The sequence below is a fragment of the Doryrhamphus excisus genome, linkage group LG3, assembly GCF_037039965.1.
Source record: "Doryrhamphus excisus strain RoL-2023G ecotype Guam linkage group LG3, RoL_Dexc_Guam_v1.1, whole genome shotgun sequence".
Taxonomy (NCBI): Eukaryota; Metazoa; Chordata; class Actinopteri; order Syngnathiformes; family Syngnathidae; genus Doryrhamphus; species Doryrhamphus excisus.
The window spans coordinates 12248877-12266959 of record NC_136359.1 but is presented as its reverse complement, the minus strand read 5'-3'; the positions used below and the strand labels follow the sequence as shown (position 1 = coordinate 12266959).

At 40.9% G+C, this 18083-nt stretch overlaps 2 protein-coding genes across 2 annotated transcripts; one reads left to right on the top strand and one right to left on the bottom strand.

The window, feature by feature from the left end:
* Positions 1–93: 93 nt before the first annotated feature.
* On the top strand, positions 94–9729 carry LOC131127763 (uncharacterized). Its single transcript, XM_078789269.1, has 4 exons — positions 94–319; positions 1033–1808; positions 7445–7673; positions 8411–9729. Exons 1-4 carry the CDS (start codon positions 148–150, stop codon positions 9271–9273), a joined length of 2040 nt encoding a protein of 679 aa, XP_078645395.1. The 5' UTR covers positions 94–147; the 3' UTR covers positions 9274–9729.
* On the bottom strand, positions 2431–5859 carry cenatac (centrosomal AT-AC splicing factor). The gene is made up of 11 exons (XM_058071460.2): positions 5604–5859; positions 5223–5389; positions 4678–4776; positions 4519–4585; positions 4379–4441; positions 4022–4089; positions 3814–3916; positions 3692–3722; positions 3496–3597; positions 3268–3400; positions 2431–3200 (listed from the first exon to the last, which is right to left on the bottom strand). The coding sequence occupies exons 1-11, from the start codon at positions 5718–5720 to the stop codon at positions 3101–3103; spliced, it is 1050 nt and encodes a 349-aa protein (XP_057927443.2). The 5' UTR covers positions 5721–5859; the 3' UTR covers positions 2431–3100.
* Positions 9730–18083: the final 8354 nt, after the last annotated feature.

Below are 18083 nucleotides of genomic sequence, written 5' to 3'. Positions count from 1 at the left end.
TTTACACGATGCTGACCTTCCATAAAGAGAATGATGACTTGGAACCGGAACCAAAGCGTAACTGTCGGAATAAACACAACGTAACACCTACCGGAAATAAACAATTCAGCTTCCGTAGTAGGTGTCTTCTCTGTCGTATCTGTAGCGATGGCGTCAGTCCAGTATTTGAGACAGTTTGTTAACGAGAGACTTACAGCCGCTGCTGAAGAAATATTTGGAGTTTTTGAAAAAGCCATTTTTGAATATAAGGAGGAGCTTGATCGTCAGCGTCGACTGGTGGATATCATCTGGAAACCTCAAATAAAAGTGTACAGAATAGGTTTGTAAGAAAATGTCATGGTCTTCCACATTTTTTCATCGCCTGGGGGAAAATATAATACAATTTCTAAGTGCAATTGTTAAAGTTCATTGATTTTAATTATGTGCTCCGACATGTAGAGGGTGAGGTTTTGACTGAGCAGAAGCTTTGGAAGGAGAATTGCAGTCTCGACAAATACCAGTTGCAGCCATCACAGATGCGTATACATTTTGGTGAATTACAACAGGCCTATTAAAAGGGGGCCTGTTGTGCTTTTTCCACTTTTCTGACCTTTAGATGTTGTTACGATGTTGTATTCTTGTGTTAAACGATGCCACAGCTTGACATAATGAGGTTTGCACATTTGGAAGTGAGCGCCTATAGATGTTTTGGATGGCTCCTCACGCTCGGGTGTACAAAGTTTTTTTTTTTAACACTGACTTCTACTGACGTCAATGCGACCCGGACATCCCTCAATGCTTGCACTCAGTAAAGGCGGAAGTAGTCTTCGGTAGCGCATGGGGGTGTGACCAATCACAGCGGAGGGCCGGAGGTGGACTAAATTAAACAGGAAGAAGGTTGCTTATTTCCTACATTTGAACTCAGTTATCTGTCATCTTAAGTTTGTATTTACTTAGCCATTTTGTAGATTTTACAACCCAGTTTTTATGTTTAGTCGATACATTTTCATGAGGGGGAACACAAGTAACCGTCTCTCGTCTGTATGCTTTCAGAGCTGCAAAATGTGGACAAAGTGCAGCAGAACTCCCTGGACCAGAAGGAGCCAGAAACTCGACAAATTAAGGAGGAACCCTGCAGCAGTCTCAAGGAAGAAGAGCTGGATATTTTTCTATCTGTTCCTGTTGGTGATGAAAACTACAAGATGGCGGATCCTATTTTGAGTCCACGTGAAAGTCCATCAGCGGATCAGACTGGTTGCTTTGCAGCTCTAGACACAAGTGATGAAAACATACAGGGCGACATCAACAGTAAGTTATTCAAATGCGGCTGCTGCGGGAAAGGTTTTCGTTTTCGTTGCCAACTAAAACGACACTTGCTGACCCACACTGGAGTGAAGCCTTATTCTTGCAGGACATGCGGGAAGACATTCAACCAAAGTTCTAATCTCAAAAGACACGTAATGATCCACACAAATGAGAAGCCTTATTCCTGCAAAACATGTGGGAGGCAATTTAGGAACACGCACGAGGTGGTCGCTCACACTAGGACTCACACAGGCGAGAAGCCGTATCTTTGCAACACCTGTGGGAAGAGATTCAATCAGCTGTCCATACTTAAAAGACACATCATGGTCCACACCGGGGAGAGGCCGTTCCTCTGCAACACATGTGGTAGAAGTTTTAGCGACATGTCTGTGTTGAAAAGACACATGATGGTCCACACGGGAGAGAAGCCGTACGTGTGCAACAATTGTGGGAAGAGATTCCGAGCTAACAATACCTTGACCAAACACAGGAGGAGAGTGCATGTAGGGGAGCACACTACTGCACCTTAAAGGGCAATTGTGTTGAGGAGATACAGTTGCCGCTACTGTATAACAACATTTTCAATACATGCCGTACATTAAAGATGGCACAAAGTACACGCCTAAAGGAACAGGTGATTAGCTGCAGTAACTCTGCAGGGAAAGCGGCGATTAGCTTTATCCTGGTCTCTCGAGTCACAATACCCTTGCTGTGAATCATAGGCAGAGCTCTAACGGCTTTGTTCATCATGATGGGCAGCTGCTGGGTGGGTTAGACTGCTGTCTCTGTCTTCCAAATACTGCGATACACCAGAATAGTGCCTAATCCATTCAACAATAGATCTGTTACAGTTCCAAACAGGTAGAGGTCTTCAATCGATGTCCTCAACGAAAAAGAGTCAACAAGCACATAACCCACTACATCTCTCGTGTAGCCGGCGGTGAACGTTCTGTCAAGTCAGACAGGTTCCCCTGAACCCAAGATTCTCATCATGAAGACTTTGTCAATTGCGTGAAGAGACCACTTGATCAATTCCATTATTTAGATTTGGAATTTGTAATGCAGAGAGAGGCTTTTAAAAGTGTGAGACAGGACAAAACCAGCCATGAGAAGCAAAGCAAAGGGAAAGGAGAGGAAAAAGATGTGACCACAATCGAGAGCCAGCACAATATTATTTGATCAAGCCTTTTCTCATATTCTACATGATTAAAGAAGTGGTAAAAGTATGTTTGATATTCAAACCTGCAATATGCGCATCGGAGGTAGAAGACGTTCCAACAGGACACCCCTGGTATGTACTGTGTTTGTTTGCAGGATTGTGCCAAATATTGACAATGTATTTCAAATACAAACTAATGTTTGTAATGTGTCTACAGTTTTTTTGTTGGCTGCCTTGTGTTTTTTTTTCTTTTTGGAGGCCAAAAAATATATTTTGGAAGCATTTTTTTAGCCAACATGAACAGTTACAATGAAATGAAAAAGGTAGTTTAAAATGACCATCCTCTTTCACTGTAGAATGTATTTACATGGTAAATTTGCATAAAATAATTTATCTCAGCATTACAACCACCACATGCTCTCGAAGACACATGATGGAAAAATTGTTTTACATTTAGTGAGGAAAAACTACATGTTTATTTCGTCTGCACATGTTGGATCACATCCTAAACAACAATTATAGATAATAAAGGTTATGAAATAGCGGACATGAATTATGTAAATAGTGTGGTGTAGTTGTACAGTTTACCCATACTGTTAAGCTGCAAATCCTATGGTGGCGTCACCAGCAAACCTCAAGCTCCTTAAAGTGTAGACACTAGTCATCTGTCATCTTTGCTTTCTTGGCTCCTTCCACCCAGGACTTTCTCCTTTTCTTTGCTCTGTTCTTCTGTCCTTCCTCCTGTCTGAACTGGTGCCTGGTCAAAAAAAGGAGAATTACAGTCAGTCAGTCTGAAAATGAAATGCAGACTGCTCAAGTCTTACCTGGACTGCCAGCGTCTACCACTGTTCCACACACGACCAAATGATGGCAGCCAGTTAGCATCTGTATGGGAGCTGTGGTCAAAGTTGGCCCCCACTCTGTTTGGGGGGAGCTTTCTGAGCTTCTCTTGCTCCTCTGGAAATATACAGATGGAGAAGGTGGAGGATAATATGCTTTAGTTTTTTCCTGCTAGCTGCCACTAACAAGTGATAAGTTTGTTGGCTTCCTACTCTGTCTGAGGAACTCCTGCACTGATGGTCCTATTTCAGGAGGTGCTGCACTTTTACAAGAGCCCTCTAGAGGATCATCCTGGAGCCAAGGAGGCACAGCACCTGCAATAAAATGTATGACATTTCATTATCATCTTAGTTACAATACTTTATATTAATGTGTGGTGGTGTGTCACTGTGCAGACTTCTGCAGTACCTGTGTGCACATTCCCACTGTTTGATGAGTCCTACAAGAGAAGGGAATTGACAAACTGATCAAAGTTGTGTTTGTGGCAAAAAAAAAAAAATACAGCCATTTCATGATTTCAATTCAGCTACCTGATGACCTATAAAAGTCAAGCCCTGTTGCTGTGCATCAACCATCGTGTCAAAGAGGCTGCTTCCTGCCTGCTGGTTGGCAACCCATGATGTCCCTTGAGAGCTGTTTCCCCAGGTAAGAAGATAAAAACATACAAAAATATTTGGTGAGCATTTGAGCCTCCTGTACATGAGAGGAGCTGTATTACAGTTTTTGACACAGTGTTACCTGACGCTAGCCTCTGCTGATATTTCTGTTCCATTGGGTCCATTGGACGTCTCCGGCTCTGCATCACGCTGATTTTTATTCAGGAAAAGCCAACAGGGTTCATAGAGGAAGTCTGACCACTAGGATTTCTCCATACATCGAAAAAGTCCCCTAAAAGGACTATTTTTACCTGAAAACACCTTGCAGCATCTAGTTTTTTAAATTATAAGTATAATTGGTCTCCTTTTCTCACAATGGAAGTTTAACTGAACAACATTGAATATCTACTGTATTTCTCTGCTATGCATCAGAAAACAATGACAATCAACAGGCAAGGCCAAGTTATGGATACTGCCACTGCATCCTTGGAAAACAAACCTCTAAAAGAGACTCAAGGAGCTCTTGCCGCTGTTTCTCCTGGGCCTGGATGACCTCTGCTTGCTGAAGCCACAAGAAACATGAAACAGCCAAGTTTAAGTCTGGTTGGAAGGTATTTCCTTATAGTTATTTTCTATTACCTGTTTAATGTATTCATCCTCCTTCTCCACATATGTTTCCAACACTTTGGCCACCTCAGCTTTGAACCTAAAAAAAAAGACAAATTACTTGTTACTTACTTATCTTTTGACCTTTCCGAAAGGTCATTTTTGTATTTTTTCCAGTTACGTAAGGCTTACTTTTCAGTCTCCTCCTGTGTGATGATGACTTTATCTCTTAGCTTGGGATCCGCTTTGTTTTCCCACCAGAACTTGTGAGTGTTTTTCTTGTGTTCTGGCCTGATATCAGAGTCATTTGAACAATCAGAATTCCCTCACACACAGGCCTTCTGGCATCAGAGAGTCTGTGCATTGTCAGATTCTGTGGCATACTGAAGAACATTGTGGAACCACGCATGCTCAAGGCTCAATGCATGTCACCCTGTTTTACAAATCAGGATCTAAAATGTGAAGGTTTTTCGGAATCTTCGTTAAATTACTACTCATTATGAATGATTCACAAATATGTAGCACTCCACTATGCTCTTAGGTGCCGTGGAAGTTGACAGTGCAAAGACTTTGGGGTGGGGCAGACCTCTGCAGGACAATATGTGCTTTCATTTTTACGTCCCTAAATACAGCAAACTCTCCAATGATGCCAGAGAAAATGTGAGAAAATATGTTGCCAAGAGGGTTTGGAATGTCACCAGATTTTAACTGTAGGGGTAGCTGGAAAATGAACGTACACAGCCATGTGCTCCAACAAGCCTCCATGTAAAACAGTCATTTTGCCATCAGTGACATTTCGCTCCACTTCAAGGCCACAGCAGTAACACCAGAAGGTTTTCTTGTGCTGAGTGCAATCAAATTTTTCCACTTCAGGTTTGTTCAGTGTTCTACGGGCTTCTTTCACCTGGAAGACAAAAATGTTGACAATAATAACACCATTATTTACATATTTAAAATCATTGCATAATCATACAATGAAAAAAACGCCAAATTGGCATGTATATCCATTACAAACAAAACATGTTAAGTTATGTAACACACGGCAATGATTCGGTGCGTCAAATGAAATATGTATTTTGATTTGCATCAGCATTAGCGTTACTAAAATAATGACTTACCTTTTCGATAAATTTCACAAGAACAAGTCTGAGTCTGCTTTGATGAGTTTTCCCGAAGATGTGTTTTTTCCCGTTAAATGTTGTTTGCCTACATATGGGACAGTAATGGGCGCCCATCTAGTCCAAAAGTATAAATAGTGTTCGCTTTACAACAAGTTGTTCAAACACACATTACAATTACGATTGCTAAACCATCAAAACGCAGATAAATGGGATGAAAAACAATAGCGAAAGGCGGAAATACCGTCTCGATATAAATCCCCCTGGAAACAGTGCTGCATAAGTGTTACTTTGTTAACGCCGATATTGTGGAATATTGATATCTTCTATGGTCAATTCACACTTAAGTCTTACTTAAATCATGCAAAGTTTGAAGACTACAATAAATATATTTGCGTGGGAGGGCAAGAACATGTGTTTATTCCGGGGAAAGGGTCTTCTTCCTATACGGTCAGACAGTAGTGTGACACAAAGCGGAAGTTACTGTGACGTTCGGTGTGCGTGTAATTTTTAAGCTATGGTTTGGTAATATAATGTCTTGAGACCATAGCATAAAGGGCTTAAATTGTCAGCCAGGGTTAAAAAATGTCTGAGAGCCCAAACCATCGGTTCCGTACCTCTGCCTGAGACAGTAAGGAGGAAATTCACACCAATCACCAACCAAAATGACCAGCAAGATGATGACTTCAGTGATGAAATGCAATAACAAAGACCACATTCTGGATTCAACTAGTGCATTTGGACATAACTTCCAATCCATGTTAATGATATGTAGTGACACATACAAAAGCAGTCTTCAGAAAATGCACTTCCAAGATGCACATTTAAAATTGTGTTCGATCCAATTCTAGGTTAACGTTAACGCTGTTTAAATATGTCATATGTTATTTGTAATTTTGTTCTACGGTTTTTGAAAGTGCTGCATGCAGCACAGTCAGGATGTTGTCTGAAGTTTGCACGTTTTCCCCGTGCATCGGATTTCTCCAGGTGCTACAGTTTCCTCCCACATTCCGAAAACACGCATGCTAGGTTAATTGACGACTCCAAATTGTCCATAGGTATGAATATGAGTGTGAATGGTTGTTTGTCTACATGTACCCTGTGATTGGCTGGCGACCAGACCAGGGTGTACCCCGCCTCTCGCCTAAAGTCAGCTGGGGTAGGCTCCAGCATACCCGTGTAACCATAGTCAGGATAAGCTGTATCGAAATGGATGCATGGTTGGATTTTGGAAAGTGAATGGTAAAGTCGCAAAACTGAAATGCATTCTGAAAATGTGAATTGTGTTTACCAGCATTTTGCTAATGTTCTGGTAAAACATTTGGCCATTTTCATTTTGCAAAATAACAAGAAAAAACATTGGATACCCCAGATGATGTAGAACATAATTACAAACAATACCTATATTTAAGCAAAGTTGATGAATCATGTCAGAACTCTTCTACAAAAAGACATCCATCCATCAATTTTCTATGCCACTTCTCCTCACTAGGGTCGCGGGTATGCTGGTACCTACAAAAATACACTTTTACTCAAATTTAATTGTGTGTTTGTGAATGGTTAGTTGAGAAATTAATGATTTGGGTACAACAATATACATAAATGAACACTGTCGAATACAACATTACAAATATTATCTATACATTTAGTTTCTTACTCAGTATTTCAGGTGTGATCCCATAATAAATATAAAACTAATACCTTTTCTGCAAATTGGTCATTTTATACAGGATTTAGAGTGGGGGGAACTATTCAAAGCGGAACTATTTATCTTTACATTACACCATCGGACCAAGGCAGCGTAACATCAGCCGGAAGTGTAATAATTGCTGCGCCGATAGTCTTCCAGCTGCTTCAGCTTTTGTTGTTTAATTGCGATGTCAGTTGCACAGACAACAATGTCTAAATTCCACCACTTAAGGACGTTTGTCAACGAGCGACTGACTGCTGCCGCTGAAGAAATATTTGGTGTTTTTGAGAAAACCCTCATCGCCTACGAAGAGGAAATGAATCGTCAATTAAAACTCCTCGATGTCGTCTGCAAACCTGATGTTAATTCACAGCTGACAGGTTTGTGACGTCGAATATACAAAAAATATATAGTAAGAGTCAGGTTAATATATTATGGAAAATAGCTTTATTTGATATATTAAAACGATAGTGTCTGGGAAAATAGTACATAAATTAAATGTCCTGGTTTTCATTGTATTTTTTTGGGCCATTAAATTGACCGGCTTTAGGACATAATCACTGAGTGGCAACCGTTTGGGCAGCACTCTCCACTCAGTATACAGCACAGTATATATCTAAAATTAGATCATATTTTTTAGTTACTTATTTGTCCAGTGAAATTTGGAAAGATACATTTTTTCTTACAGGCCGATTTTCTAATACAGAAGATTCATAATAAAACATGAGTAATGGCAGAGAAACCCATCCCAATTTGTGTCTTATTATTTTGTAATACAGTAATTTCTTTTGTATGAATATTGTATATCTATATTACTTGTGATGAATGAATTTCCGGGATATAGGATTCCTTGTGTATAAATTGAATACTTTGTACTTAGACCAGAAAAAGAAACTGGACCACCTTCTAAACGTCCTTCAATATTAGTAGAGCTCTGTAGACATGAAATAACACCCGTATAATCACCTTTACAATAACATTACTCTATATAGTATACATAATTAACAGGAAATAAGCCATTTAAGACATAAAGAAGACTCATGATTGTGTACAACGTTGAACATAATAGAATATTCCCTTTAAAAATATATATATAAATAACCATTCCTCTGTTCAGGATCTTCGCAGCAGAGATTGTGTCCTCACGAGAGCATCTCCAGTGTGGAGCAGGGGCTCCAAGAAACTTCACACATTAAAGTGGAACAAGAGGAACTTGTACATGAAGAGCATCTTCTTACAAAGCAGGAAGATTACCTCTCAACTCGTGAGACCCTTGGAGGCTGGCCGCTTGTTTTGGATTACGAGCAGAATGAAAGTGAAGTCGATAAGGATGCTGTAGCTCAGAGGTTACAATCAGAAACAGAGCACAGAGATTTTGGTGCATCAGGACCACACGGTGATCATCCAGTACTCTTTAATGGCTGTTATCCAGAAAATAACCAGGGTGACATCACTGACAATATGGCTTCTACATCAGCTAGAAGCATTAAGTCAGAACATCATGACTGGGACCTTGAGAACACAGCTGTTCATTGCCAGGTCCAGCTTTTTGAGCAACCTTTCCACTGCAGCACCTTTAATACAGACTCAGACTTGTACACCCATGTAGACATGAGGGCCCTCTCCAGCGAGAAACCTTTCATTTGTAACATTTGCGGAAAGGGATTTGGTTTTAAACGTTACCTGGCGCAACACATGATCACGCACTCCGCCGAGAAGCCGTACGCCTGCAGCAGATGTCGGAAGACCTTCCGACGTCAGCAAGCTTTGCAGATTCACATGAGGTGTCACACGGGCGAGAAGCCGTATTTCTGTAAAACCTGCGGGAAGAGATTCTGTCAGAGCTCAGCGCTCAGAGTTCATTTAAGAGTCCACACAGGGGAAAAACCGTACCCCTGCAACATGTGTGGGACTGAATTTCGTAGCCTGCCGGTGTTGCGAAACCACATCAAGAGGAGCCACGAAGCCAATATGCTGTAGATGTCGTCATATTAGTCCCTCAAGGATTTCCCAGGAACTTTTTAAAAAATTCACAATGTTTTACTTATATTTAAAAAAATGCATCAGCTTTTGATGTTATGAATTCATCAATGTTTTAAGTGTTCTTTGTAATCTTAACCCCAAAAAGCACAGGATTTAAACAAATCTACATATATCTATGTATTTGCATACTAAACTGAAGTGCAGAGCACATTTTTGAACATTGGCTGCAATTTACTCATCCCCACGGTACACAAAAATGTGCAAAATAAGATTTATTCAGCCACAACAAATGTTGCATGTTATGTATCTGAACAGTTGACTTTCAGTGTGTAGTTTATATTATTTTGGTTCAAATAAACTACCTCAGTAATGAATGGTTTCTTCCAACATGTGACCACTGGCACACTTGGCTTTGTTCCTTGATTGAAGAAATATGTTATTATTAAACACTTTAAATACACTGGATTACTTCACCAAATGTATCCTGTGATAATTCAGTGTTTTCAATATTTAGTAGCACAATTCTAGGCACACATGTCTTATGTAAGGTCCCACATTTTGAAGCGTGAAGTCAAAGGGAATTTTAGTAGGACTGTCTCTCCAGGAAGTATACTGACCCAAGTTCACCTACTGGGAGCTCATAGAGGACACTAATACATCATTACACTGAAGGTGTTCCAAGCTCCCTGTGACCTCCCAAACCATTCTTAGGGCATCAACTGATGAATCTAAGCGCTAATTGTCACACAATCACATAAAGAGATGACGCCATTTCAAAAGATCAGGCCCCTCATATATCCACTATATGGCCACCTCAACACTATCCAGTTGGGCCTGTGGGCCAAAACCACACTTTAAAAAGATAAAAGGTGTCTGTTTATTTAATGGAAATTACATAAAAGCTTAGATTTAAATGAAAACCAGAGCAGGTCTGAGAAATCCATCATGGGTTTTCCCCAAGCTTTCCCCACAGATTAGCATTCGTTGGCAAACATGCCAAATCAGAGCCAGCCACTTGTGCCCTCAAAGTGTCACACTCAGCCAACCCTGTCATTTTAAATGTTTATCCCTGCCAGTCAAAGAAGGAACAAATTGACAGAAAGGTATTTAGCTTTTCTAGGGTTATCCTGCTGTGTGAAAACCACAGAATTCATAAAGCCTCTATGCACCCTCTTTATGCTTTTATAGCTTTATAGACTCCAATGTTGCCTTGTAATTTGATGGTTGCAAACGTAGTAATTTGTGGACCCCAGGTTTGATTGTGGTTTTCTTTGTTTGCCTTCATCTTTAAGACTAATGCACGTGTTCAGATCCCAGATTTTACAGTTGTTTCCTCAAAAACGGTTTTGGTTTATGACTCAAAAAATCAAACGGGGCATAGCTGTTTTACAGTGGGAAATGGACTCTGCGATGCTCATTGACCTGATTTATTTTGTAGCAATTATTTCCATAATACATGGAAAATTCCAAAAACCTGCTATATTGGCGACTCCAAATTGTCCATAGGTATGAATGTGAGTGTGAATGGTTGTTTGTCTATATGTGCCCTGTGATTGGCTGGCAGGGTGTACCCCGCCTCTCGCCCGACGACAGCTGGGATAGGCTCCAACACGCCTGCGGTTAAAAATTAATGGATGAATGGAAAATAAAATGATCTGTTCCAGAGTCAAACTGCCGTCATTGTGAAACAATGATATATAATACTAAATAAATTACTGCTTTGTAATGTTTAAACATACAGCCAAAAAGATTAAAATCACATATAATTTACCGGCAAAATCTGCAATGCAAGCAGTGGATGTTTGCTGCAAGGTCATCGCTTGAATTTACGGTTCGAGGGATGATTTTTTTTTTTTTGTGGCCCAAGGTTGATGAAGGTTAGCCAGGCCGTATAACTTAACGACTCCTGCAGCTCCCTGGATGGATGAAGATAGATGTTCATCTCTCAGCAGCGCAGTTTGAGCTTGAGCAACTAAAATGTGGCAATAATTTAGTTGGCCTGCAGTGAGAATATGTCTGACTGAGGTAATAGCGCCCTTAAAACCTTCTCAGTCACTGTGGCTGCAGAGGGGAGAGGAGAGCGGCGGGGATGGAAGCGTTCATCAGGCAGCTGTTAACGTGAAATATCGACCACCGTCACAGGAAGAAGGAGGCTCCATTTATGGCTTTAAAACATTTCCATGATTGATTCTGAGACTCTGCAAACTGGATTGGGTGAAGCATTTTTCCCTTTACTTTGCAAAAAAAAGTACAAGATTATAAAGTTTGATAAATTATTACCTCCACCAAGGAGGTTATGTTTTTGCTGGTTAGTGTTCAAAACAACTAGAAAAGTTCGTAATGGATTTGGATGAAATCTTCAGGAATTGTCGGATATGGAATATGGAAGAAGTGATAGAATTTTGGGGGTGATCCGGATCACCGCCTGGATCCAGGAATTGCTTTAACAATACGAGATAGGACCATTTCCGGTATTTTCGCATATCACGCCTCAAAACATGGTCAGGCCACTTGGAAAATCAGACTACATCCAACTATGTAATTTAATTTTACAGTTTTTTTTTTAACTAAATAAGACATCCGACTTGCAAGTCATGTTGCCAGTTTGGATGTTAAAAGTTGAATGCAACTGGTGGGCTGGATTCAAGCGCTTAGTGGGCCGCATGTGGCCCCCGGGCCGTAGTTTGCCCACCCCTGGTGTAGACTCTATAGAGCCAAGACATTGTGGAATCTGGAGGGTGCGAAAACAAACACAATTGTATCTATATCCAGAAGAAAACCGCAATTACGGAAAATGATCTTAAGTGATTTTGGTTATTATCAGGTAAAATATGGATGTTTCTCAATATCAGCTCTTAAATTCAACTCTTATGAGCTATTTTTGTTTTCATCAGTATGTTTGTCCAAACAAATGTACCTTTAGTTGTACCAGATATTAAAATGGATCAGTAAACTGAAGAAACAAAGCTGTTATTTTTCAATGACTATATTGTAAATTGTGAACAGGACTGTGTACCCACGACTCGCCGACAGATGGCGCTAGTTACCTTTCTAATTGGGTCTAAATCTCAGTTTTCAATTCCACCATGTTCAATAGTGCAGGAGCTAAGATTATCATATATTCAATAATAGCAATGAATGCGTGACGGCAAAATAAATAATCTTCAAGGATAGGGCTATTTAATGTGTTCTGGGGTACACATTTTTAGAATGGAAGGAGCCACGGGACCAACTATTATTATTCTTCATGTTTTAAATTAACACGTTTCTGCTCGTCAAAGATCCTCTACGTGGCAGTAGCGTCCTGCTGTTTTTAAGGACACACTGTCCTGCAAAACGTATATCAAAGATCCTCTAGATCAGGTATTCTTAACCAAAGGTTCATTAACCAAATTTGGGCCTCAAGCGCCACCTATAGGGCCGCAAAATGTTTTGCACCAGTGGGCCGCGAGGGCCGTGGGACTGTGTAGTAGTTTATCAACTGAAGACACCAGACATAGGCTGGCCGTTATGCTACTATATGTTATCCATGACACGCTCAGTTACAGTGCAGCTTCCGACCAGACGGTGGCGGTAATGGATCAGTCGGTTGTTTAACAAGCTAACAAAAGATCAGAAGAAGACGTTCGACTACAACTAGCAATGGAGACGTTTTTAAAAACAAAAAAATTAAGACAAGTGTGTGAAGTGTGGTCTGAAGCTATCTAACGCTTTAAAAGTCAAATCTAAAAATCGGTCTTTTTTATTAATAAGACTGACTTAAGCCTTCACATTTTTCTTACTTGATTTGTTCCATGAATTATTAGCAAAAGTTAAGATAGGTTTAATAATCTTTGTGATGATCACATTTGATCATGTCATGTTATTATTCATTAAACTTTATTCAGGTTTTAGCTTGTTCGCTTGTTAAAATGTGACTGGATTTGATTGCGCCATGAGACATTCAAGTGAAATTGAATTGTTTTTCATTTTTATTCACGTACCTTCTATTACAATTAGTGTACTCCTGGGGTTCCGTGCACCCCACTTTGGGTACCTAGGCTCAATATGACAGTAGAGGGACCATATTGGGATTATAGAAAACTAGGAGACTCAATACCTGGCAATGAGATACTGAAATGACACTTGAAGTTTATTCTAAGATCTAGGGCATTTTTATCACTTTCTGGGCGAAAAAAGACATATGACAGACAGACAGGACATTAAGTGAAAACAGTCCATCAACAGGGAAAAGAGGACGTTTGGTCACCCTAAACAAGAGTGCCCTGCTGTTTTTAACAACCAGTTGTCAACAGCGCTAGTCAAAGGTCCTTTATATGACAAGAGTGTTCTGGTGTTTTAAGAAATCGCATGCGAAAGATGTTAGTGGTGTCCAAGTTATGAAGTGAACTCATAGGACTCTGATGTCATTCATGGGTCGCATATTCTGAATTAAAACTGAAGCACTTTCCCGATATGTCTTTCTTCACACTGTGGTGGCTGTATATAACATTATAAGAATTCTATTATTCCTATATCGCATTATTCCCAGTTGACATTTCAGTGGAAACATCTTTGGTATTTACGTCCTTACGCCTCTATCAGCTATGGCCTGTCCCCGACAGGGAGCGTGAAAACAGCTGTGAGGAAGATGAGCTCGTAAATCTTCCTCAGCTCATGATGGTGTTGCCTCACTGACCCAGTGACTCTACTTCAAAAGAGACCCCACCACCCCCCTCCTTTACAAATGAACGTTACAGGGGAAGTTTCAGCTTGGACAGCTGCTTCAGCTGCATGAGTGCTGTTTTGTGAACATTGTTACACTTTATTGCAGGTCCTTTAAACTATCTATCCATCTATGGATGTATATCTACTTCATTCACTCCCTGCATCCTCTCCATCTCTTTTTCAGTTGTCTTTCTGTGTCAAAGACTAAGCAAACAAAGTCGTGTGTGCGTGAGTGAGTGCGCAACCTCGTAACTTCACATTCTTCAGCGACCGGGAGCTCTCATACGAGCACAGCTGTGCCTTCATTTGTCCAACCCGTCCCAACGTTCTACAGATATCTGGCAGGGACTCTTGCCCTCTGACCCCCATCCCTTTATCCCCCACACTAGGGGACCTCTGTGAAAAGAGAGCCAGCTAAAGTAGATTGCATTATTCTGTACTGTATGTCGGGTGTCAGGTTTTTTTGGAAAATGAGTGGCGGGGTACACCCTGGACTGGTCGCCAGCCAATCACAGGGCACATTCAAACAAACAACCATTCACACTCACATTCATAACTATGGACAATTTGGAGTCGCCAATTTAAACTGGAGTACCCGGAGAAAACCCACGCATGCACGGGGAGAACATGAAAACTCCACACAGAGATGGCCGAGGGTGGAATTGAACCCTGGTCTCCTAGCTGTGAGGTCTGCGCGCTAACCACTCGGTCGCCGTGCCGCCCCTGTTCTAAATTCCATTTTTCAAATATAAAATATAAGAAAACTGATAGACTCTGAAACACTGATAGATAGCATGTGATACTAATAGTGCCTTGAAAGAAGATATAGTACCAAAAAATGCCATTTTTTCACAATTACAAATAAAAATTGTGTCTGAAAATTGTCGTATATTTTATTCAGCCTGAATAAAACAACTGGCATTAGCTCAACTTTTTCAAATCACTATCATTACCTGACAAAAAAGTGGTGTAAGGGAGACAGTTTGTGTGAAAGTAGGAAGGAAAGAAAGTCAATGGACGTGTCATGGCTGATCCCGTAGTAGACAGCCGAAGGAAGCCATCTTCAGCTGCCCCCCACGCCTCCTGTTCCCTTCCCATGTTCATTCTTACCCTCTGTCCCCTTGACCCCTGCGCTCCCTCACCTTGCAGGCGCGAACCATCAGACACCCGCATATCTCTATCCACATTCCTCCCACCAGCCTGTACCGCCTCCATTACTTTTCCAGTTGTCTCCTCTTGCTTCGTAATCAGGGTGTCTCTGTAACTCTGTATGCGTGTGTGTGTGTGCGCATCTGGCCCACATGAGACGTGCAAAGACAACAGACAAGTAATGGGAGAAGTGTGTAGGCGTGTGGGGGTCGTGCACATGCATATGCACGTGCACAGACGACAAAAGCTGCTGGATGTCTTCGTCAGCTAAATCCCATCTGAATGTATTTTTCATATGAACTTGCCTCTTGAGTAACACCTGCAAAAGACGCTGCTCCAAGTCTTCTTAATAAGCATAAACTGAACGTTATCTACAGGCAACATGGCAATCCATGTATGACATGAGATCTCGATGATCAGGAAAGTATTTAAACCTTTGTTTAATTACTAGGTCTTCTTACCAGTAGGAATACAATCTCCCAGCGAACTCAGTTAAAGGCATACAGTGGGCAGTCACAAATCATTTAATGCCATACCATTCGTCTGCATATTTGACACAAATTTAGCCATATATATTTAGTCAAAATGTCGAAACAACGATGCCACAACATAAACACCACTACATAGGTTGTTTTACACGAAAATACAGATTTTTTTTAAAACACAAAACACCATGGACTAGTTACATTTTTCACATTTGCAACTAAACTGTATGTGTATAAGCACATCTTCAGTGCATAACCTCATTTGTGCTACATGCCGAGATGCCTTTTCACTTCCTGGTTGTGGTGGAGCATGTGCTTTTACAGGGAAATTGCATGCTGAGCTCTTATAAAATGCACTTCTGCCACCTTGTGGTGTTTTCTTCAGCTTAAAACTGCACCATACATGACCTATTCTATTGTGGAGTTGCACCATCACCTCTTTGTGATGGATTTGAAGCCATTTTGCCTACTAAACAATGCTGACACACTGCTTTTGTTCACTTTTGGACTAAATCGTCTTTTGGACTATGAATTTTGACTCTTCTGAAATTAAAAATTTTATTATGAACACAGCACATTTACCCTTACACCCCTCGTCAGAATGTGTTTGTTTGTATTGATGTTGCCATGATACTCCTGCCTCCTTATGGCATCACCATGACTTGTGAGCTGAAGCATCTGTTGTGCCAGATTGCAAAACACATCTCTCTGCACAGTAACCTTCCTCGGCCATGTGCTTCTAATGAATGGTGGCTTTGTGGCCCAGTGCGGACACATGCCAAGTTCTGCCAAGCATACGCAGCCTGCTGGTGACCACTAGCTTGCATTGAGAGTAACACCATGACTCTTGCTTTTAATACGCTAAACCCTGAAGCATATGTCCAAATTTCATTTGAAGTGCGAACAGACAAAGTTGGCTGAGGTATGTTGGTGGGTCATACTTTGCCTGAGGTTTCCTCTCACGGTACCTTTTTTATGCTTGCACCTTGCAAGCCGCAAAACACTAACTGACTCTGGGAAGTGACAAATTGAGGGGTTTTGGCAGTTGGCTGGTGGTGAAACATGCCTGTTTACATGGGAGGATCCCGCAGAACCACATGACGTGCCGCTGGCAGCCAATAAAAGGCGAGGAGGGAGGAGAGGGGAAGAAGGGAGGTGAATGGAGCAAGGGGAAGGAGACAGGAAATGGCAAGGAATGCACAGACATTGGGGGCGAGGCTATTTCTATGTATATGTATTTCACCAATACAGCAGTAGTATGAGTTCATAATTTGACTTATTTTTACTTAATTATTGGATGGATGTGGCATCCCAACACTAAATGCCATTGTCATCATACTTAAACATTTAATGGATTTTACACCACCCCATTAAATTACCAGAGGAACCATCACTCAGTATGCCGGGGTTCATGTTAAGGGGGGGTGGGGTGAGATGAAACTTTAAGACTCTCTGACAGAAATGTCTGACAGGGGGAAACCCCATCCTGCACTTGTCATTGTTGTTCAGGAATATTCTATGATTTAGAGGGTGGAGAGCACAGGGTTGTGTGGACTGAATTCAATGGCGGCGCACACAAAGGATGTCTGTTTTCTCACAATGGAAACTCTTGTTGCCATTTTCTTTAGGGTCCTGGAGAAAAGGAACATACTGAACACTTTGCTGTCCCTCACCGTCTCCATGAAAGACAGCTTCAACGTGTCTCTGGGATTTTTAAAGCATATTTATTTGTCATAGTCATCATCATTGTCCCAGTTGAAGCACAAACAGCCTGCATATGCATTTCTTCTGCCAGCTATATAAGCCAATGGAAAGTATGTGAAGACACCAGGCTTATTTGAAGTCAGGGGGTTGTATTTTGGAAAAGTGTCACTTAGGAAACAACCCAAGAGCTGTAGAATATTTACGACCTTTCCCCTCTCACTGATGCAGATGATGTGCCACGTTGGTGTTAATCAGTCTTTTAGCAGTTGGAAGTGATAAATACGTTAATGGCATCGAGGCCCATGAAATGACACAACATTTGCACATTTGGAAGCTTCCCATGATTTTCTTTTTACAGCTCATTTTCAGCTGCTTTAGTAAGGAGTCCATATTTAAGTCACAAAGGTCCCACTGTAGTTTATTTGAAGAAGATGGCCAAAATCTACCTTTGACGATAGAATTAAAAGTGCTTACTTGGAACACAGCTTTTTGTGTGTGTAGCTTTAATGCTAATGTGCATGTGTTTATCGTGTGTGTTTTCAAGAAGTGCAATTGTGTACTTGGTCTGCTGCACTGTATTTCTGCACTGTCCAGCGTAATAGATGCCAGATATCATATCATGTAACATTAAAGGGGACCTATTATGCCTTTTCCACTTTTCTGACCTATGAATATAGTTAGAATGTTGTATTCTTGTGGTAAACAATGCCAAAGTTCCCGATAATGAAGTTTGCACATTTGGAAGTGAACCCTGAAATAAGT